Source organism: Callorhinus ursinus, unplaced genomic scaffold (genome assembly GCF_003265705.2).
Source record: "Callorhinus ursinus isolate GAN/ISIS: 27379988/994484 unplaced genomic scaffold, GSC_fseal_2.0 scaffold3, whole genome shotgun sequence".
In the NCBI taxonomy this organism is placed as follows: domain Eukaryota; kingdom Metazoa; phylum Chordata; class Mammalia; order Carnivora; family Otariidae; genus Callorhinus; species Callorhinus ursinus.
The window spans coordinates 35,064,016-35,087,271 of NW_027397065.1; the positions used below are offsets into that span (position 1 = coordinate 35,064,016).

The 23,256-nt window shown below is 42.8% G+C and overlaps 1 protein-coding gene and 1 long non-coding RNA gene across 2 annotated transcripts in view; both read right to left on the reverse strand.

The window, feature by feature from the left end:
- Positions 1-23,256, reverse strand: part of LOC112820091 (uncharacterized) — a 79,962-nt gene that overhangs the window by 32,120 nt on the left and 24,586 nt on the right. The window lies entirely within an intron of this gene.
- LOC112820089 (small ribosomal subunit protein eS4, X isoform-like) lies at positions 17,102-17,983 on the reverse strand. Its single transcript, XM_025867067.2, has one exon. The coding sequence runs from the start codon at positions 17,978-17,980 to the stop codon at positions 17,189-17,191; it is 792 nt and encodes a 263-aa protein (XP_025722852.1). The 5' UTR covers positions 17,981-17,983; the 3' UTR covers positions 17,102-17,188.

A 23,256-nucleotide genomic window follows, 5' to 3' on the forward strand; every position in this document is an offset into this window, starting at 1 on the left:
GAGCAACTGCAAAAAAAGGGAATGGGTTGGTAAAATCTACCTGAAGCCCAGAAATGTTACCTGGTTAAAAGATTCTGCATTAACCCAATTTCCAATGAGGCCAGGGGCAAGGTGTTATCCCCCACATACCACCAAAAATTCTCAGGCACCAGCTGGATGTCTTACACTTTAACTCAGTTTTGACACTACCCTGATACAGCATCAGATTCCACGAGTTAAGGGTTCAGTCTTTAAAGACTGTCAACCCCCCACCCCACCTCCCCACACACAAACACATTTCAGAAGCTACTCTTTAAGTCCAGGTTGTTAGCAACAGGCTGCAGACTGCAGGTTTTAACGACTCCCTCCTTGGGTTCAATAAATGTGCTAGAGTGTCTCACAGAACTCAAATACCTCTTACTTACTAGATTACCGGTTTACTATATAAGGATGTAACTCAGGAACAACCAGATGAAAGAGATGTTGAGGGCAAGGTGTGGAGAAAGGACAGAGCTCCCAGGCTCCCTCCGAGTACACGGCTCTCTCCACATCATGCATTCATCAACCCAGAAGCTCTCCAAACCCAGGCCTTTTGGGTATTTTACAGTGGCCTCATTACATAGGTGTGATTGATTAAGTCATTGGCCGTTGGTGATTGAACTCAATCTCCAGCCCCTCTCCCCTCCCTGGAGGGTCAGGTGATTTGTCTGAAAGTTCCAACCTTCTAATCACTTGGTTGATTCCACCGGCAACCAGCCCCCATCCTTCTGCTTTTCAAAAGTCACCTCATTAACATAACAAAAGACACCTTATGGCCCTCATCACAGAGAATTTCAAAGGTTTTAGGAGCTCTGTGCTACGAACTAGAAGGAAGATTAAATATATAATTCTTATTATAAACCACAGTATCACACCTGGCAAGAATTTACCACGAGAAATAAAATATGTGAATACACTTTGTAAAAACTACAAGCACCATGAAGATATGGATTAATCCTAGAAACAGTATCTAATCTGTATCAATTTCCTAGTGCTATCATAACAAAGCACCTCAAAATGGCTTAAAACAGAGAAATCTATTCTCTCCACAGTTCAAGAGGCCAGAAGTGCGAAATAAAAGTGTCCGCAAAACTGATTTCTACTGGAGGCTGAGAGAAGCTCCCTGCCTCTCCCCTAACTTCTGCTGTTTGCCCACAACCTTTGGCATTCCTTGGTTTGTAGACATATCCCTCCAATCTCTGCCTACCTCCTCTTCTTCCCTGTGTGTCTGTGTTCCCTTTTCGGTCTCCTATTGAAAGACCCCTCCATTTTGACCTCAAACTTTTTTTTTTTAAGATTTTATTTATTTATTCATGAGAGACAGAGGGAGAGAGACAGAGAGAGAGAGAAGCAGAGGGAGAAGCAGGCTCCCAACAGGGAGCCCAATGCGGGACTCGATCCCAGGATACTGGGATCATGACCCGAGCCGAACAGCAGATGCTCAACCATCTGAGCCACCCAGGCACCCTTGACCTCAAACTTTCTGATTAAGTTCTTTGCAGCTTATCTCTTAAATCAGGCAAAAGACCCTGCAGGCAAAGCATATTGTGACAGGAACTAGGAACCAAAACTACCCCATCGTGCAATAAGGACTGCCCTGAGCCAGCAAGATCCTGCCAGTGATTGACCCCCTGATAGTGACTGACCTGCCCTTTACTGCCCACCCACATGTACCCACCAACCTTTGTCCCACATTCTCCTTATGTAAACCTAGAAGCATTTCAGCACTTTGGAGACAGTCTTTGAGCCATTAGTTCACTGTCTTTCCGGTTGGGCCTCACTAAAATAAATTCTTGTTTGGCTACCACTCATCTCTCTCCTTTGGATTTTGTTAGTGGCAAGTGGCTGAGCCTGGTCTGTTTGGGACCCCTGGAGCCAGGTGTTTTTCCACCCCTGTGCTCCAACTACATTGTAAAGGCATTCTCCTTTGGATTTAGGGCCCATCCTAATCCAGTAGGATCTCATCTCAATCCTTGCCTTAGTTAACATCTGCGAAGCCTCCAACCCCAAATAAAGTCACATTCTGAGGTTCTGGGTGGACATGAACTTTGGGGGAGACACTATTCAACCCACTACACAATCTAATTTCTTCACTTAGAGCTGAGAAACCTAAAGTTTTGTAAAGGAAATGACTATCCCAAGGCTATACAGCTTGACATGTATAGCCAATGTTGGAGGGAGGAGAAGCATGGACACTGGGATTTTCATCAGTGCACAGGCCTTCATAGGTCAAGATAAATAAGCCCATCCTTAATAAAGACAACCAGAGGGAGTCTGCTCAAAACATGTTCTATAATTTCAACCCCTATTTCCCCCTCCCAGGAAAGACAGGGAGGCATCTCACTCCACAGAAAAACCACTGAAGCCAGAGAGAAAAACCGCAGGGCCAGCAATGTGTCACAAGCCCGCTCCTTTACCAGACACAGAGAAGCCATCACCTCCAATTTCCTCCCCCTACAATTTCCTCCACTTAAGAGTTTCAAAACTCTGCCATAATATTAGAGAAGTGGCGGCCCTGGGCCACAAGTTTATGATGTGCTTCTCCGTAGCATCCCCAGTTCTTAGGGCCAGATGTGGCCACTGGGGATGGAAGGGGCAACTTGACCCTTTTGCTGTTTCCCCCTGGTTTTCTTTTTTTTTTTTTAAAGATTTATTTATTTATTTGAGAGAGAGAGAGCATGAGAGGGGAGAGGGTCCGAGGGAGAAGCAGACTCCCCACCGAGCAGGGAGCCCAACGTGGGACTCGATTCCGGGACTCCAGGATCATGACCCGAGCCGAAGGCAGTCGCCCAACCAACTGAGCCACACAGGCACCCTCCCCCTGGTTTTCTGTCTGATGATAAACAACAGCTTTATGAAACTCTAGCTGCACCACTCTCAGTAGGGCTGCATTTTTTCCAAAACCCAACTTTTCCTTCAAGGGTACTGAGCATCTGTTTCAAGTCAGGAGGCCAGGGCAAGCCTGTCTCACCCGTGGCATGGCTCAGAAGCCGCAGCCACTGTACTTAAACCCCAGTGCCCCAAGATAATTGGCCTCTAAACCAAATTCGGCGACCGGGACCTGATCAGAAATTGTTGGCATTTTTTTTCTAACCTAATTTAATTCTCCCCCACCCCCAAGTCCCATCCTCTGACCTTTGCTTTCTCTGGCGTAAGTCCTGGAAAATGGAGTTTGGAAATGCCTGGGGGATTTCTTGGGTGGGCCCCAAAGCTTCAGGGAGAAGCGATAGGACTGAAAGGTACAAGATGGATGAGGAAAGAAGCCAGACACAAAAGGTCACAAATTGTGCGATTTCATTTGTATGGAATGTGCGGAATAGGTAAATCCACAGAGAAAGGAAGCAGATTGGTGGTGGCCAGGGTCTTTTGGGAGTGACTAAGTTGGGGAGTCCCTTTTGAGAATGATGAAAATATATTGGAAGTGGAGAGACGTTATGGTTGTACAACAGTGTGAAAAAGGACACTGAGTTGTTTACTTCCAAGTGGTTACTTCTCTGTTCTGTGAATTTCACCTCAATTTAAAAAACATTTGGGGTGCCTCAGTGGCTCAGTCGGTTACGCATCAGACTTTTGGTTTCGGCTCAAGTCATAATCTCAGGGTCATGGGATCAAGCCCCGCATTGGGCTCCACGGGGGTTTGCTTGTCTCTCTCCCTCTGCTCTTCCCCCCACCCCCTACCCCCGCTCATGTTCTCTTTTTCTCTCTCTCTCAAATAACAAAAACATTCAAAATGGAAGGGAACGAGGGTGGGAGGAGGATGAGGAAGGAAGCCCTACAGCTGAGAACAGCCAGCCTCCAGAACAGCCCAGACCAAGTGTAAGCTAACCCCTCCCCTTCCAGCGCAGAGCGGCTGGCTGAGTGCCTGCAGCCAGTTTCCCTAGGAACTTCAGTTGAGAAACTGAGCCAGCTGGTCCACCCCCTAAAGCTACAAAGTTCTGCCTCTTCAGTGCATCAACTCAATCATGGGCTCTGAGAGAGAGGCGAGGCCCTATTTCAGGAGCTTAAAATGAAAAATCTTAAAAAAAAAAAAAAAAAGTGGAATGTACCCACTGACGTACAGTGGGGAAAAGGAGTTTAAGTTAGGACTCTCTGCTTACCTACTCAAAGTGCTTAAAATGTACACTGCCTGTTCTAAACCGAATTCCTGTTTTGAGCCCCCATCTTGTAGCACTAGGCAAAATCTTAATCTCAGTTCAGTATCTGCCACTCCGTTTCTCTGGGCTCTCACCTGAGTTCTAGGTATCTCAAGGTAATCTCTGAAGGTTTCTGCCCCTTGCTGTTTCCATGTATTCCTGGGAGCTGCCAAAACGTGCCCATACTCTGGACCTCTGGACATCTGTCCTGTCTACTTTTGCCCTATCAATCTGGCAGGTCTTCTCTAAGTTTGCAGGTTCTCTATACCACTTTGCTCTTCTCCAAGAATGTCTGGGAACACCTGGTGCCCCTATGCCATGCTGGGGCCATGCCATGATAAGAAATGAGGTGGAAGAGCACCTGGGTAGCTCAATTGGTTGGTTAAGCATCAGCCTTTGGCTTAGGTCATGATCCCAGTGATGTGGTTTTGGAATATAAGTGAGGTTCAGTGGGGTGGAGTCTGGAGCCGACAACCAAGAAAGAATTCTTGAGACGTCTTTGGTGCAAACTGGTGGTTTATTAAAGCATGAGGACAAGACACTGGGGCAGAAAGTGCTGCTGCACCAGGGTTGTGAGGGGTGGTTGATTATATACAATGGGGTTGGGGAGGTAAGGAAAAAGGGAGGTCTCCAAAGACCTTTCTTTTTTTTTTTTAAGATTTTATTTATTTATTTGAGAGAGAGAATGAGAGAGAGCACAAGAGGGAAGAGGGTCAGAGGGAGAAGCAGACTCCCTGCTGAGCAGGGAGCCTGATGTGGGACTCGATCCCAGGACTTCATGACCTGAGGCAAAGGCAGTCGCTTAACCAACTGAGCCACCCAGGAACCCTCCAAAGAACTTTCATATGCTAAAGAAGACTCACAGGACACCAGAGGCCTTGCCATTGTCAAGTTAAGGTTGTTTACCCCTCTAGTAAGGCATTAACATTAAGATAGATGGGAACTTCCTGGAGGAACATTTCACTCTGCCCACTTCAAGTATCTGTCGATGGGCTGCAGGTTACAAAGACATTTAATTGTATTTACATTCCCTTCTGGAAGCTATTGCTAAGGCTTTTGTAAGTAAACTGAGGGAGGCTCAGGTCTTGCAAGATTGTGGTCTCTACACATTAACTATTTGTTTTTCCTTTAGGGCAGCCAGGAGTGCTTGAGGAATGTCACATATATCCCAGGGCGGGGGATATATATTCTATTCCCTCATCACCAGGGTCCTGGCATCAAGCCCCGCATCAGGCTCCTTGCTCAGCGGGACCCTGCTTCTCCCTCTGCCTGCCGCTCCCCCTGCTTGTACTCTCTGTCAAATAAATAAATAAAATCTTAAAAAAAAGAGAAGAAATGAGGTGGAGCTAAGTCTGTTCACCCACTTGCTTGCTACTCTGAGACACACAGAAAAGTCATTTAATTGCTCCCCCACCTCACAGGGCTTTGGGAACTCTTCAAGGCTGATTCAGTCGTATCCAGCAGCTCTTTCTACTCCTTTCACGCCATGTTATGGCATATGTAATATCTGTTGGGATACACCCCACTCCTAGGTTCTGCTTGCAAAAGTGGACACAGGTCTCCTCTACTCTGGAATTCCCCAAACCTATATGCAGTCTCTGAGGTGGGATTCAAATCCAATCTGACTAAAACATAGGTACTTCCTTCCTCCCGTACATTACCTTGTTATATTTAATTGGGTGCCTTAGAAGGACATCAATCTTTTGACTACAGTTGAGATGAGGGGACTTTCAGGTGGAAAAAGTGAAATAGATACTCCAACAGAAGAGTCTCAAGAGCACTGTAAATGCGGTGCATAAACAGAAGTGTGTCAATGTGTTAAAAAGAGGATTTTTTTCTGTCTGTACCCATGGTTCTTGGTCATGCTGCTTCGAAGAATGAAGAGGTAGACCAGACAGAGTGGTGGGTAGCAAAGCACAGTTTATTGAAAAATAGTAAAGTGATAGTACAAAGCTCATGAGGAAGGAGTGGACATGAGAGGGTTGCCACAGGAGTTTCTAAGTTTAGGGGTGTTTATGGGCTTGTTAATAGGTCATTATAATCTGATTAACCCACCGTAAGCCTGTCATCCAATCAGGTTTTTGTCACCTATCTATCACATGGGAAAGGGTGGAGGCCTCCTTTCAGGGTGGTGTAAAGTCCTTTTAAGGGGAGTTTCGGGGTGGGGGGGTCGCGCTTGTCCCTGCCTGCCTGCCTTCCAATTATCCTTCATCAAATGTGCCCCCGCGTTTGCACCCACCATCCCCCATGTTCACTTCTTCAAGGTTCTCTGTTCCCTATAGGAAACCCTCATGGAGGAGGTAACCTGAAAAAAGACACAGGCGTTTATACAAAAATGAGTATCTAAAAAATTCCAGGCAATGGACGAATCTGGAGTGACTGGAAATTGAGGAATGAAATCCAGCAAATGATACAAGCACGAAAGAGGCTTCCTTTTAAAATCTGTGTGCCAATTCTCCTCAATACTTGGCTGACTGCTCACAGTTCATATACAGGGTAAGACTAAATTACCCAGAGGAAAGCAAATGCAGGGAGATTAAAAAGCTGAGCGATCAAGTTCTACCGCGTTAGAGAAGCTTAGTAAACACGGTGACATTTCCACTGGCACTCTTTCAGAACCACGTTAGGAGTAAGGACCACATCCCGGGACTAAGGTCTACACCCCAGGACTAGGATAGAACTGGAAGAGACAACTCTAATAAAGGCTGAAATTGCACTTCCATGGGGTAAAGGTGATCTGTCAGCAAGTGAACCAGCCACTGGGACAAAACCCAATACTTTTCAGAGAAAGATAACAGAATCAAGAGACTCTGGAGTAGATTACATACAATAAGCACACAATAAAAATTACCTGGCATATAAAGAACCCAGAAGGTGAATCAGATATTGGAATTAGCAGACAAGGATCTTGAAATTAAACATAATAGACATGTTTAAAATATTTTTTAGGAAAAGATGAATGTAATAGCTGGAGAGCTGGTGAATTTCAAGATAGATAAGAAAATTCTGAAAAGTAAGCCAAATGTCAACTCAAAAACCAAAAGTACAATATTTGAAATAAAAAAATTCCCTAAGATAACAGCATACTGCATACTCTAAAAATAGAAGTGAAAGTAAAGATACGTCAGAAATTATCCAAACGGAACCACAGAGGAAGAAATATTTTTCAAACATGAACAAAGCCTCAATGGGAAACATTAGGTAATCTGACATTTGTGTCATAGGAATCCCAGAAGAAAAGGAAAGAGAAAACTAGGCAGAAAGCAAATATATGAAGAAATAACGGCTGAAAATTTTGCCAATTCAATAGGAAAAATTGCAATCTACAGATTCAAGAAATTCAGAAAACCCCAAACGTGACAAATACACACATACCCCCACGCAAAACCATGCCTAAGCACATCATAATCAAGTTACTAGTAACTAAAGACAAAGAGAAAATCTTTAATATATCCAGAAGGAAAAAAAAAAAAGACACATGACATAAACAGAAGAACAAATATAATTACAGATTACTACTTTTCAGAAACAATGGAGGCTAGAAGACAATGGTGTGACATCTTTAAAATGCTTAGAGAAAGGGGGACCACCTCTGCAACACCTGTGAAAAACCTACTCACACATGAAAATTATTTTCTTTAAGCATCTGCTCTTAAGAGAGTTAAAGTTTAATGTTTTATCATTGATACAAAGGCAGTCTTTAGTCTAAGGCCCAGCTCTGGCAGTACACCAGCTATGTGCTATCTCACCTATCTGACCCAGAGTTCTCATATGTAAATGGGATGATAATAGTACCTTCAGCTCCCAGAGCTGTTGTGAAAACTAAATGAAATTGTAAATCTAAAGCACTTACCACAATGCCTAGCAGATAATGAGCTATAGGCCACAGGGTGGACAGGGAATGGAAAAGATATAGACAGTGGGGTCCAGGCCTCTCAAAGCCCTTTCCAACTAGCTAGGCAACCAAGCTCTATGGCCAAGGATACTGATATGCTGAGGCACCCAGACTGTGATCATGAGCACCTCTATGATATCAGGTGAATGGGACCACACCTGAGCTACCTGGACGGAGAGTGCAGGAAAGGTAGCTCCCTGGATTAATCCTAGGGACTGTTACTAAAAGTGGGGATGATGGAAGTGGGAAGGTAAAGAACAAATGTTCACCGTAGATGCTAAAGGTGGGTCACAGTTTTCCCTCAAGGACCTTGTACATAAGGAAACAATTTGGTATAGGAGACAGAATACAAGACACTAAGCATGATGATAGAGGGATGCATGGGTTATAAAGGGGCAAAAAGGGAGAGGAGAAAGGGGTGATCAGGGAAGACTTCTTGGAAAAGCTATTCATTTGAAATGAATATTCAGGGAAAAGTAGAAGTCCACAAACAAAAGAGAGGAAAAAGATTTTTCACGCAAGCCAAGAGAAGACACTGGGAGAGCTGGTGGGAGTTGAGATAGTAGAGACAGAAGCATGTCATGCCCTGCTTTGTGAGCCATGCTAAAGAATTTGACTTTCTCTTCTAATGAGTAGCTTTCCTTGTGTGTGGGTTTTTGTTTGTTTTGTTTTTAACCAAGACCCACAATAATAAAATCATTTTACGTGACAACCTAGACCATAGGTATATATACATACATCATACATGTATGTGAACATATGCACATATAAATCTCAAATGTAACTACTCTGGAAAACTGGTAGTTTTAATAGTTATCATACATCTACCCCGTGACCCAGAGATTTTACTCCTATTAGTATGGCCAAAAGAAATTAGAAATGAAAAGACATATGTAAGAATATTCACAGGAGCTTTGTTCATAATAGCCAAAAAGTGGAAACAACTCAAATGTCCATCAACAGAAGTGGATAAGGAAATTGTGGTGCAGTCACACAATAGAATACAATAATGAAAACGGACTAACTACAGCTACATGAAACGTCACAAATGTTGAGTTAAAGAAGCCAATACCCAAAACCCTATTTAGTTCAAGAACAGGCCAAAAAAACCACCCCTAATTGATGATTAGAGCAATCAGAATAGTAATTATCTTGCAGGCAGGGTAGGACAGTTTTGACTGGGAAGGGGCATGAGCGAGCCTTCCGGGGTACCAGATATGTTTCATGTCTTGGTCTAGGTGGTAGCTAAATGACAGTGTACACGTATAAAAAACCCATCAAGCTGCACACTTAATACTTGGGCACTTTACTGAATATGTTATACCTGTTGGGAAATGTCATTAAAAAGATGTAACCGCCAGTTGACCTATAAGCATGACCTGGGCACTTGGAGGACTTCTCACCCCCTCCCCTGTCCTGGGAATGTGGGTTCCGCTTGCCTTTCCCACTCCCAGAGGCAGCTCCAAGGACATAGCCTTGAGATGGTGATGTGGTGTTAAGAACACCTGCATGGTAAACGTGACTGAGCCTAGTTAAGTCCTCTTTATAAGCTTTTAAGATTTGAGGGATGGATTCGGGAGTCCATTCATCTTGCAGCTGCCCAAGACAAGCCTTGTATGTAAGTTCCCTTTGCTTATTAAAACTGCCACCTACCAACCTGGAGCAACCTGCCCTTCAAGTGGGGGGGGGGGCAGTTCAGATTACACTCAGGAAGCTCCCAACAGAGTTGTGAACCCACAAAACCTCAATACAAAATTACATGCTTACATTTAAAATAATCTGAAATAAATGTTTTGCAAAACAATACTTACATGTGACTGAGGCTAACATTTAATCTATTCAGTTTTTTAAATGCTGATTGCAATTCACTAAACTGATTTCATAACCCACTAAAGGTCATATTCCATTATTTGAAAAGCACAGCTTTAAGCACTAAGGAGCCACTGAGGAGGGTTTCCAGAAGAGGAGGGATGCGAACGGGCTGTCGTTTCAAAAAGCGCCCTCTGGGACAGCATGGAAGATAGGCTCCAGGTGTGAGACTGGAACTGGGAGGCCAGGTGAGGGCCCAGTAGGTCTGAGGATGGGTGCCAGAGGAGAGGGTCTTGAGCTGGGTCTTTCTTTCAGGTTGTGAGTTTTTGTCTGCACTCTGCACAGATCTCTCACCCTGCATCACACCTGGCCCCCAGTGCCTGCAGAACTGATGCCCCATTCTGCAGGCAGTGAGTGGCATCCGCCTGGGAGAGGCTGGCTCAGAGGAGCAGGCCCATTCTCCCCACCACCCACCATCACAGCAAGCACACAAGGGCGTAGGACAGAGGATGTCCTCCCTCTTTCCAGCAAGCTGTGCTCACCCCACACATACTATTAGGAGCCAGGTTCTAGGTAAAGCTGACGAGGAAAGAAAGCAGTTTGTGTGTCCTGTTTTTTTCCAGACATCGTGCAAGTCACTTTATGTGTGTTATCTCATTTCATTCCTACAATAACCCTTTAGAATAGACCTGATCATCTCCAAGGATGAAGAAAGTGAGGCTCAGAGGGGAAGTGACACACACACACACACACAGGGTCACGCAGCTGTTAAGTGATAAAGCCAGGCTTAGAATCGTGTAGGCTGACAGAAGGTGCAATCCTTTTTGAACCAAAGGCCTAATAATGTGAGTGGGTCCCATCTTGACTTGAGATGCTGGCGACAGAAGGGGAGCCTGAGTCATCACACATACCAGTGCCCCTGGGCTCTGTGAAAGTTTCCAGTGAGGGTGGAGAAACCTCCACAAAGCAGTCTGCTCTCTGCATGGTACTGAGATTTCACACTCTATGTCTCAAGTGTGGTCAACTATGACTTTTCCCAATCTTTAATCCTTGTTTCAGCTGGGCAGGCAGTTCTGCCAGTAGCTGATCTAACAGGGTTTGTAATCCAGCACTGGGCAGCACTGGCAATGGCTCTGTTACATCATCTCTCTGGCCGGGGATAACAGGCCAGAAAACTGGTGATGAACAGCAGGATGTCTGGAGGTTCGAGGAGAGTGGAGGTCAGGAAGGGCCATGTCCCTGGCTACCAGGCCCAGACTGGCCCAACAATGTGCCTCTATTTCTACATGAGTATCACAAGGTATGGAGAAGCTGCTGAAATGCCTTGGCTCTGAGGCACATGTTTCCTTCTAGTCACCTCCAGAGAATTCTGGAGGCAGAAGATGATTTTAGTTGTAAGTGTTGAGGCCACGTAAGCTGGAGCTCTCCGAAGGAGAAACTCAGTATAATGAGTATCTCCCAACAGCCCTTGTTGCTGTGCCCACAGAGAATAAACTTCCAGTTCACACACGGGCATGCATGTGTATGCACATTTATATCCACGCACGCACACACACACACACACACCCCAACCAACCCCATCGCTACCGTCTCTGTCCTAGACAGTATCCTTTGGGTTTCTTTGTCAGCTGCCTTGGTGGAAGCCCATGTCACTCCTGTGGTAGCCTTGACTCCTTAGGCAGGCTCTAGCCAACTTCTTGCCTTCAGTTTTAGGAAGGAATAGGTATCTTTTCCAGATGGCCCTCTAAACTCCAGGCATACTTGTCACTGTCTTTCAGTGGTTCTCAGGGAGGCCCCACCCTTCACTTCAGGTACACGTGGGCAAGGAACCCTGCTCGTGATCAATCTCTCTCCATCATCCACATGCCTCTTTATACTCCCAAAGCATCAGTGGGACCAGAATTTTTGATCCCCATTTAGCAAGTTCTGCATAGCTGGTCTAGCTCCCCCCTTAAAAATTAGAGGTTATTAACACCTTTTGTTCTCAGCTTTATGGGTATTTATGAACAAGATAAGAATAATATTAGAAAATCAAGAAAGCTGGGGCACCTGGGAGGCTTAGTCAGTTAAGTGTCTGACTCTTAATTTTGGCTCAGGTTGTGAGCTCCATGCTCAGCCTCTCTCCCTCTGCCTCTCTCCCCACTTGCTCAAGGGTGCGTGCGCGCGCGCGCGCACGCACGCACACACACACACACACACACACACACACACTCTCTCTCTCTCTCTCTCTCTCTCTCTCAAATAAATAAATCTTTTTAAAAAAATCAAGCATGTTGTACACCCCTCATCTACCTTTCTTTTTTGCACTTCTGAATTTAGTGAATGAATTCCAGACCCCCAAACACATGTGCATATCTGCACACATGCATCCAAACACACATGCATTTTCCATACACATACAATTACAAGTAGTTGAAAATGGAGTCTAGTGGTTGAGGCAGTATCTCCACAAATATCATCTAAGCCCAAAATACCTGTCATGTGTCAACCTGTGGAGACATTTGGCCTGTGTATAGGTGAAGTTTTGAGGCTAGGATATACTCAGCCCCCCTCCAGTTGCACTTTGATTTGATCATTTCAGTATGAGACTGTGGGAGGCCATCTGACTCCCTCATTTCTAAGCAATCAGGGGAACTTCATAATAGTCCCCTAATACTTACAATAAAATCATTCCAAAAAGGAAGTGTCAGGCCATGATCCCTGTGCCTGGGTCCCCCCTGGGGTCATCACTAGATCTGATCCTGTGTCACTGAGTCCTGGCATCATCTGAGCAAATAACCAGGCAAAATTACATAATTTCAGTGAATGTCTTTCCCCTGCCATCAATTCATGGCTCTCAGTTCACAGCGCCCTTCATATACCACCTCACTTTATCCCAGTCTTGTGCAGAGCTCTGTGAGAAGAGAATATTACCCATCTCTGGGAAAGATGAAGATGCCCATTTCAAGCCTACTGATGCTCTTAATAAGCCAACTAAATACAATGGAAGAAACCCTGATTACTTTCCTCCCCTGCCCCATTCCCCCCTGTTGCAAACCTACCCTACATTGATACCCACTGATACTACTCCTCCCCTCCTGCAACACTGGGCAAGGATGCAAGGCCCACCTGGACTTGGGACCCCCATTGCTCTACCTCCTCAGTGCAAGTGCCTTTCATGGCTTATCCCACCCTCCTCAAGTAGCTTCAATCTCTCTCTCTCTCTCTCTCTCTCCTAGAGCTTCCTAAGTCACCTGCTTCATTTCCAGGATACAAAGTTAGGTTTAGAGAACTAGAAGAAGGTAGGAAGGAAGGGGTGGAGGAAAAGGGAAGAAGGAAGGAGGAAGAGATGAGAAAGATATAACTGGCTCTTTCCTCATAAGAAACAAACCCACTTGTGTTTCTTCTGACTGGACACTTCCTCCAGCCATTGCCTTAATCTCTCTCCTTTTCACAGCCAAACATTTTGGAAGAAAGGTCTATACTTGTCTCTACTTCTTCACTTCCTACTTATTTCTCAACTGGCTATAATCTGGCTTCTGTCCCCTCCTCTCCACTGAAACTGATCTAAGTTCACCAGGGAGCATCTAAGTACAAAATCCAATTGACCAAAAAAAAAAAGATGGTTTCTCCAGAGCCTATGGTTCTGAGGATGACCCCCTTCCTTCTCTTTTTTTTTTTTTTTAAAGATTTTATTTATTTGAGAGAGAGAGAATGAGAGATAGCACGAGAGGGAAGAGGGTCAGAGGGAGAAGCAGACTCCCTGCCGAGCAGGGAGCCCGATGTGGGACTCGATCCCGGGACTCCAGGATCATGACCTGAGCCGAAGGCAGTCGCTTAACCAACTGAGCCACCCAGGCGCCCCCCCCTTCCTTCTCTTGAGACTCAACTTTCTCCTGGCCTCTGTGGCCCTACCTTTTCCTAGGATACACCATCCCTCTCCATCTCTTTTTCTTTCTTTGTCCACTAATCCTTAAATGCCAAGACCACTCCCTACACCACCTTCATTCCTTACTCTATTCACTCCCATAGGGATGTGACATTCAAATCCACAACACCAACCACCAGCCTTGGCTCCCCACTGATTCCTGCCCACACCCTGTCATAATAACATAAAAACAATAATGATGATTAACTGATACTATGCCCCACAACCCTCTGAAGCAGGTGCCATTATCAGCCATATTTCACAGATGTGCAAACTTAAATAACTAGCCCAAGTTCACATGGTTATCAAGAGGCTGCTTTAAAGTCCACACTCACGGGGCGCCTGGGTGGCTCAGTCGTTAAGCGGCTGCCTTCGGCTCAGGTCATGATCCCAGGGTCCTGGGATCGAGCCCCGCATCGGGCTCCCTACTCCGCGGGAAGCCTGCTTCTCCCTCTCCTTCTGCCTGCCTGCCACTCCCCCTGCTTATGCTCTCTCTCTCTCTCACTATCTCTGTCTCTGTGTCAAATAAAAATAAATAAAATCTTTAAAAAAATAAAGTCCACACTCACATGATCCTCTATGTGGGAAACCCAAAAGACTCCACCCCAAAATTGCTAGAACTCATACAGGAATTCAGTAAAGTGGCAGGATACAAAATCAATGCACAGAAATCAGTTGCATTTTGGGGTGCACGGGTGGCTCAGTCGGTTAAACATCTGCCTTCAGCTCAGGTCATGATCCCAGAATCCTGGGATTGACCCCCAAATAGGGCTCCCTGCTCAGTGGGGAGTCTATTATCCCTCTCCCTCTGCCTGTGCCCTCCAACTCATACTCTCCCTTCCTCTCTCAAATGAATAAATAAAATCTTAAAAAAACAAAAACAAAAACAAAAACAAATCAGTTGTATTTCTATACACTAGTAGTGAGGCAGAGGAAAGAAAAATCAAGGAATCGATCCCATTTACAATTGCACCAAAAACCGTAAGATACCTAGGAATAAACCTAACCAAAGAGGCAAAGGATCTGTACTCAAGAAACTATAGAACATTCATGAAAGAAATTGAGAAAGACACAAAGAAATGGTAAAACATTCCATGCTCATGGATTAGAACAAATATTGTAAATTGTCTATGATAACTAAAGCAATCTATACATTCAATGCAATCCCTATCAAAATACCATCAACTTTTTTCACGGAGCTGGAAAAAACGATCCTAAAATTTGTATGGAACCAGAAAAGACCCCAAATAGCCAAAGCAATCTTGAAAAAGAAAACCAAAGCTAGTGGTATCACAATCCTGGACCTCAAGCTGTATGACAAAGCTGTAATCATCAAGACAATACGGTACTGGCACAAAAACAGACACATAGATCAACGGAACAGAATAAAGAACCCTCAACTCTATGGTCAACTAATCTTCGACAAAGCAGAAAAGAACATCCAATGGAAAAAAGACAGTCGCTTCAACAAATGGTGTTGGGAAAATTGCACAACCACATGCAGAAGAATTAAACTGGACCATTTCCTTACACCATACACAAAAATAGACTCAAAATGGATGAAAGACCTAAACGTGAGACAAGAATCCATAGAAATCCTAGAGAAGAACATAGGCAGCATCCTCTTTCACTTTGGCTGCAGCAACTTCTGCCTATAAGTCTGCAAAGACAAGAAAAACAAAAGCAAAAATGAACTATTGGGACTTCAAGATAAAAAGCTTCTGCACAACAAAGGAAACAGTCAACAAAACCAAAAGACAACAGACAGAATGCAAGAAGACATTTGCAAATGTCTTATCAGATAAAAGGCTAGTATCCAAGATCTATAAAGAATTTATCTAACTCAACACCCAAAGAACAAAAAACCCAATCAAGAAATGGGCAGAAGATATGAAGAGACATTTCTCGAAAGAAGACATCCAAATGGCCAACAGACACATGAAAAAATACTCAACATCACTTGGCATCAAGGAAATACAAATCAAAACCACAATGAGATACCACCTCACACCAGTCAGAATGGCTAAAATTAACAAGTCAGGAAACGACAGATGTTGGAAAGGATATGGGGAAAGGGGAACCTCCTACACTGTTGGTGGGAATGCAAAGTAGTGCACCCACTCTGGAAAACAGTATGGAGTTTCCTCAAAAAGTTGAAAATAGAGTTACCCTACAGCCCAGCAATTATACTATTAGGTATTTTATCCCAAAGATACAGATGGAGTAATCTGAAGGGGCACATACACCCCAATGTTTATAGCAGCAAAGTCCACAATAGCCAAACTATGGAAAGAGCAAATCTATGTCCATCAACAAATGAATGGATAAAGATGTCGTATATATATAAATGGAATATTATGCAGCCACCAAAAAATGAAATCTTCCCATTTGCAATGACGTGGATGGAACTAGAGGGTATTATGCTAAGCAAAATAAGTCAGAGAAAGACAATTATCCTATGATCTCACTCATATGTGGAATTCAAGAAATAAAACAGAGGATCATAGGGGAAGAGAGGAAAAAATTAAATAAGACGAAATCAGAGAGGGAGACATACCATAAGAGACTCTCAATCATAGGAAACAAACTGAGGGTTGCTGGACGGGAGTGGAGGGGGGGTGGAGGGAGGGGGTAACTGGGTGATAGACATTAAGGAGGGCATGTGATGTAATGAGCACTGGGTATCACATAAGACTGATGGGGGCACCTGGGTGGCTCAGTCGTTAAGCATCTGCCTTCTACTTGGGTCGTGATCCCACGGTCCTGGTATCAAGCCCGGCATCGGGTTCCCTACTCTGTGGAAAGCCTGCTTCTCCCTCTCCCCCTCCCCCTGCTTGTTGTTCCCTCTCTTGCTGTGTCCCTGTCAAATAAATAAATAAAGTCTTTGGGGAAAAAAAAAAGACTGATGAATCACAGACTGGTACCTCTGAAACTAATAATACATTATATGTTAATTAATTGAATTTAAATTTTAAAAAATAAATTTTTATTGGGGGGAAAAAACTACAATGACACACAACCAACTAAATTAAGCATACCAAAAAAAGGTTGAGCACTAGATACAAAAGAATACATACTGATGATTCCTTGTATATAAAATGCAAAAACTGACAAAACAATACACAGCAATAAAAAAATGTTTACTCTTTTAGAAGTCAGAATTGTGATTTACCTTAGCGACAGTGTGAGTAGTGATAGGCATAAGGGAAATTTTGAGTGTTAGTAACATTTTGTTTTTTTATTTTGCTAGTTACATTGGTGTGTTCATCTTCTGAAAATTCACTGAGCTGTACATTACTGTATGTTTGCATTTCTATATGCATATAACATCAGTTAAAATTTTCATTTATTTATTTTTTTTTCGTGCTGTATGACCTTTAATTAAGTATATATAATGTCTTCCAATCACGTCACCTAGGGACCATTTTACCCACTGCTCTGTTTGGCAGCCAGTCTCTTGTCTCTCTCTTCAGCGATGGTGAGGCGGATACCCTTTCCACGGGGAAGAGAAATCCACGGTTTGTTGCCTTTGCCAATAACAAAAATGTTGGAGAGTCGGGTGGCAAAGCTGTTGCCATTGGCATCTTTCACGTGAACCACATCAAACGAACCAGGATGTCTCTCTCTGTTGGTGATCACACCAATTCTTCCCAGGTTGGCACCCCCAGTCACCATACACAGATTACCAGTATCAAACTTGATGAAATCAGTAATCTTTCCAGTCTCCAAATCAGTCTGAATGGTGTCATTCACCTTGATGAGGGGATCAGGATAGCGGAAGGTGTGAGCATCATCAGTCACCAGGTGAGGGATTCCTTTTGTCCCCACAAAGATCTTTCTCACTTTGCACAATTTATACTTGGCCTCCTCAGGTGTAATCCGATGAACAGCAAAGCGACCCTTGGTGTCATAGATCAGATGGAAATTCTCCCCGGTCTTGTCAATGCTGATGACATCCATAAAACCAGCAGGGTAGGTTATATCAGTTCGGACCTTGCCATCAATCTTAATAAAACGCTGCATACAGATCTTCTTTACTTCATCTCCTGTTAGGGCATACTTAAGTCTGTTCCTTAGGAAAATGATGAGAGGGAGACATTCTCGCAGCTTATGGGGACCAGTAGATGGGCAAGGAGCAAACACACCGGTCAGTTTATCCAGCATCCAATGCTTTGGAGCTGCTACACGCTTCAGATGCTTCTTGGGACCATGAGCCATGGCTGCGCTAGGCACGAAAAGAGCTCATTTATTTTTTTTAAAGATTTATTTTTTTTTTTTTTGAAAGAGTGAGAATGAGAGAGAGAGAGAGTACATGAGAAGGGGGAGGGTTAGAGGGAGAAGCAGGCTCCTCGCTGAGCAGGGAGCCCGATGCAGGACTCTATCTAGAGACTCCAGGATCATGACCTGAGCCAAAGGCAGACGCTTAACCATCTGAGCCACCCAATACCCCCAATTAATTTAAAACATCATGCAGTTAAGTGACTGAGGCAGGATTCAAACTCAGCCAGTCATACTTAAGAGAATGAATCCTAAATCTCAATTCTAGAATCAGGGTTACACCATTCTCTAGAACAGCTGAGGAAAAAGATCTAAGTATATCCCTAGCTTAGTCAGGGTTCTGTGAAAAATAGAACACAAGGATGTGCATAGACAGAGAGTGAAAGAGGTAGAGAGTTTTGTTTTTTTTTTTTTAAGAAATTGGCTCATGCAATTGAAGTTGGGGTTGCCAAGTCCAAACTCTGCAGGAAAGACCAGCATGCTGGAGGCTGAGGAAGGAGCTGATGTTTTAGAAGGCAGTCTGGAGGCCGAATTCCCTCTCCCTCAGAGGACCTCTGACGTTTTTTTCTCCTAAGGCCTTCAATTGATTGGATGAGGCACACCCACATTATGTAGTATAATCTGCTTTACTCAAAGCCTATTTGTTTATTTGTTTGTTTGTTTATTTAAGTAGGCTCCACGCCCAATGTGGGGCTTGAACTCACAATCCCAAGACCAAGACCTGAACTGAGATCAAGGGTCAGATGCTCAACCACTCAACCAACTGAGCCAACCTGGTGCCCCAAGCCTATTATTTAAATGCTAATCTTATCTATTTTTTAAAGATTTTTTTTATTTTTATTTATTTATTTGAGAGAGAGAGAGAATGACAAGATAGAAAGCACGAGAGGGAAGAGGGTCAGAGGGAGAAGCAGACTCCCCGCCGAGCAGGAAGCCCGATGTGGGACTCGATCCCGGGACTCCAGGATCATGACCCGAGCCGAAGGCAGTCGCCCAACCAACTGAGCCACCCAGGCGCCCTAAATACTAATCTTATCTAAAAAAAATGCCTTCACAGAAACATTTAGACTGGCTTTTGACCAAATATCTGGGTACTGTGGTCTGGGTGAGTTGACACATAAAATTAACCATAACAATCCCTAACAATTCAAAACAAAAATTCTAGACAACGTCACCATAAGTAAGAGGGTGTGGAAGGGGATCAGCAGGGACAAAAGAGAAAAAATAAGGGAAGTGAAAGCATGCTAATATGTTTGTCTTGTTCAGAAGAAAAATAGTAATAGTAATACATTTAAGAAATTATTAGGGAAGATAACTACAAATATTTGTCTTAATTCCTTAAAAATAGAGAACGTATATTTCAAGCCAACAGAACAAAATTCAATTTAAAGGAAGGCAGAAAGAGAAAAAAGGAATAAAATATAAAGTTTAGTAAACATAAAATACAATAAAAATAAATTCATATATTATATGAACCTTAGTTTCAACAAAAGTTAACTCACTACTCAAAAGGCAGACTATTAGATATTATTTTTGAAAGATTTATCAAATGTATTTCTTATAAGTGACTGGTAGAATTTATGTCTACAAACAGCTAAGTAAATTTTGGAAAAAAAAAAAAAAGGAGCCAAGAAAGAGTACCCATGTTATTAGACATTAAGGCATATTTTAAACCACAATAACAAATCCAGTGCATTGATATTAAGGAGCAATTAACCAATGGATCAGAATTGAGCACTCAGAAATAGACCTAGGTATACATGGCAATTTGTTAGGTAATAATAAATGGACGTGGGTGGATTTTCTTGGAGATTATGTTGGGATAGCTAGTTTACCATGATGAAAAATAAAGTTGGATCTCTACTTCAGACCATATGCAAGGGTGAATCACAGAAAAATTAAAGGTATAAATATAAAGGTAAAATTATAAAGTTAATAGAAACTCCTATCTGTGTGACCTGTGAGGAAGGACATGTTAAAACTCTAAAAGCAGACATCACACAGAGGAAAATATTACATTTGACTAGACCAAAATTACAGATTTCATAGATAAAATACAGATGACAAACTGGGAAAAGATAGTTGCAATATTTAAAGATGGTAAGAGATCAATATCGACAACACTCATAAACTCCTTCAAAATCAACAAGAAAAGAAGAGGAAACCCAATAGAAAAATGAGGAGATGAGGGTGCCTGGGTGGTTCAGTTCATTAAGTGACTGCCTTCGGCTCAGGTCATGATCCTGGAATCCCAGGATCGAGTCCCGCATCAGGCTCTCTGCTCAGCAGGGAGTGTGCTTCTCCCTCTGACCTTCCCCCCTCTCCTGCTCTCTCTCTCTCTCTCTCTCTCTCATTCTCTCTCTCAGATAAATAAAATCTTAAAAAAAAATAGAAAAATGAGCAGATGATATACACTGGAATTTACAGAGGAGGAATCTTGAGTGGCTAACCAGCAAAAAAAAGAGAAAAGAAAAAGCCTAAACTTACTGGTAAAAAATGAATTGCAAACTGTCATTGGATTAGCACAAATAAAAAAGTCAGGAAATACCAAGTGTTGGCAGAGATATGGGAAAACACCAAGCAATCCTTTTGCACTGCTGATGGGAGAGAATATCAGAACAGCTAAACTGGAAAGCAGTCCAGCAGGACTTTGGTACTTGATCAGTTCTAAGATACATGTGTTTTGTGTCTATGAATTGAGGGGGTGGTGATTGCCAAGAACTGTATGTCCATCCAACTGATTCCCACTGGGGCTTAAATTCATCATGATCTAATTTAACTCATCATCTTGCCCTACCCTCTCACTCCACCCCTACTCCGTTTCTTGCACTGAAGTTCCTGCCAGGTTAATGGTATACACCACCTACTCAGTCACCTAAGAAGGTAACTTGAGACAACTTGTACTGTTCCCATGCCCTCACTGTCACTCCTCAGTGGGTTCCCCCATCTGATGATTCCACTTCTAGTGTCTATAGTGGTCTTGAATCCCTTCACTTCTGTCCATCCTCACTGCTACAAATGTGGTGCAAGATCCAGTTACTCCCCTTTTAAATGACTCCAGTAGCCTCAGTCCTGCATCTTCCCCATCCCCCTCCTATATTTACACTGCACACCAGCTGCTAGAGTGACCATTCTAAAATATAAATGGGTTCACAGAACTCCTCTTCCTTAACAAGCTTTCAGCAGCTTCCCAAAGTTCAGGTCCATTAAGTTGGGAATAGCATCTTCAGCATCTGGCTCCTGCCTCTCTCCAGCCTCACTGCTTTCTGCTCTTCCACACTCAACCCATGATCCTGAAACACCAACCTGGTGGCACCGTTCTCTTTACTCTTGCCCTGGAAGCTCCAGGGTTGACCAATTAAAAGGAAATTTGATTATCAAAATAATTAGATTATAAAAATAAATCTACATTTTATTGTATGCATTTTTATATCATTGCAATCTTATAGAAAATTTGCATGAGGAATACAATACCCAGATTTAGCAATTTTTATATTTAGCCCCATTTGTCTTCATAATTCCCTCTGTATTTTTTTCACGTCACTTTTTCTGAACTATTTTAAAGTATGCTGGAGGGGTGCTTGGGTGGCTCAGTCGGTTAAGCATCTGCCTTCGGCTCAGGACATGATCCCAGGGTCCTGGGATCGAGTCCCGTGCCAGGCTCCCTGCTCAGCGGGGAGTCTGCTTCTCCCTCTGCTTCTGCCTGCCACTCTGCCTACTTGTGCTCTCTCTATTTCTCTGTCAAATAAATAAATAAAATCTTTAAAAAAAAAAAAAGAATGTTGGAGACATCATGCCCCCTTATCCCTAAATATCTCAGAGTGTATTTTCTAACAAGGACATTCTCTCACACAATCATGTACAATTATCAAAATCAGGAAATTTGACATTGATAAGATACTATTATGTAATCCACGGTCCATTTTCAAATTTTATCAGTTGTCCTAAAAACATCTTTAAGAGATATTTGAGTTTTGCCAGTCTGGGACCCAATCCAGAACCAATCTATTTGCTATGTCTCTTTGGTCACCTTTACTCAACCTTTTGTTGTTTTTTTTGACTTTGACGTGTTTGAATTGTTCAGGCCAATTATTTTGTAACCCGCCCCCCCCCAACTTGGGTTTATCTCATGTTTCCTTATGAGTAAATTGACATTTTACATTTTTGGCAGAAATAGCACTGCAGTGACATGGTACCCTTCTCGGTGCATCCCATCAGGAGATATGGTTTGATCCAGTACTGGTGATGTCAACTTTATCATTTGGTTAAGTGGCAACTGCCAGGTTTCTGCACTTTAAGGTTAGTATTTAGCCATTTTATTTTTGCTTTAAACATAAATATGCACTCATTCACCAATTTTTCATTCAGGCCAAAGCTTTTTCTTTGAGAATCGGTCTGCTAACTGGCTCTTTAAGCCCTTTCCAATGCATTTCCTAGAATGCATTGTTTAAAACTTTCAATTTCAATTTCTTTAGAGACCAAGAACTGAAAGCCACTTTCAAAGCAATCTGAGTGCTGAATTATTCTAGAGTTTGTATTTTCCCATAAGCAAACTGACTTTATCCACTTTTCCCCCAAAGTTTTCAATTTGGTTTCAATGGAAACAATTCTCTTTTCACACTCAAATTCATTGGTAGATACAATTTTTAACTAATTTGTATAATTCCAATAACAGGTGCAACTGGGATAAGCTTGGGAACAAATGCAACTGACTGATATTGATAAGCATACAACTCAACTAATAGAAATAAAAGCTATGGGTATTCCTATCCATGGGCACTTAGAATGCTGTGAGCAATTGTCAATATATTTTTCAGACAAAAGGGAGGGTGTGGGTTAATCTAGCAAGGTAGTTAAGTAGAAAATCAGTCAACAGAACTTTTGCTGGAAATTAAATTTCCCAAAATTGAGGGACACAAGTTTTTACATTGAAAAATTTCACCAAGCACCCAGCAAAATAAATTTAATCTATCATTGAGAAATATCACTCTGCTGGGATAAAGAGAAAATCCTAAAAGAACCCAGAGGGGGGAAAAAAACAATATTCACATATATAGCAAAGAAAGTCATAATTGCATCAGATTTTTCAACAGGCTTCAAAATTCTGATGGAAAGTTATTTTTTTATGCTAAGCATTCAATATATATTTATTTTTTCTTTAAATTTTTTATTGTTATGTTAATCACCATACATTACATCATTAGTTTTTGATGTAG

Coding starts and splice junctions, on each gene's coding strand:
- LOC112820089 (XM_025867067.2), bottom strand. CDS start 17,980: ATGGCTCATGGTCCCAAGAAGCATCTGAAGCGTGTAGCAGCTCCAAAG.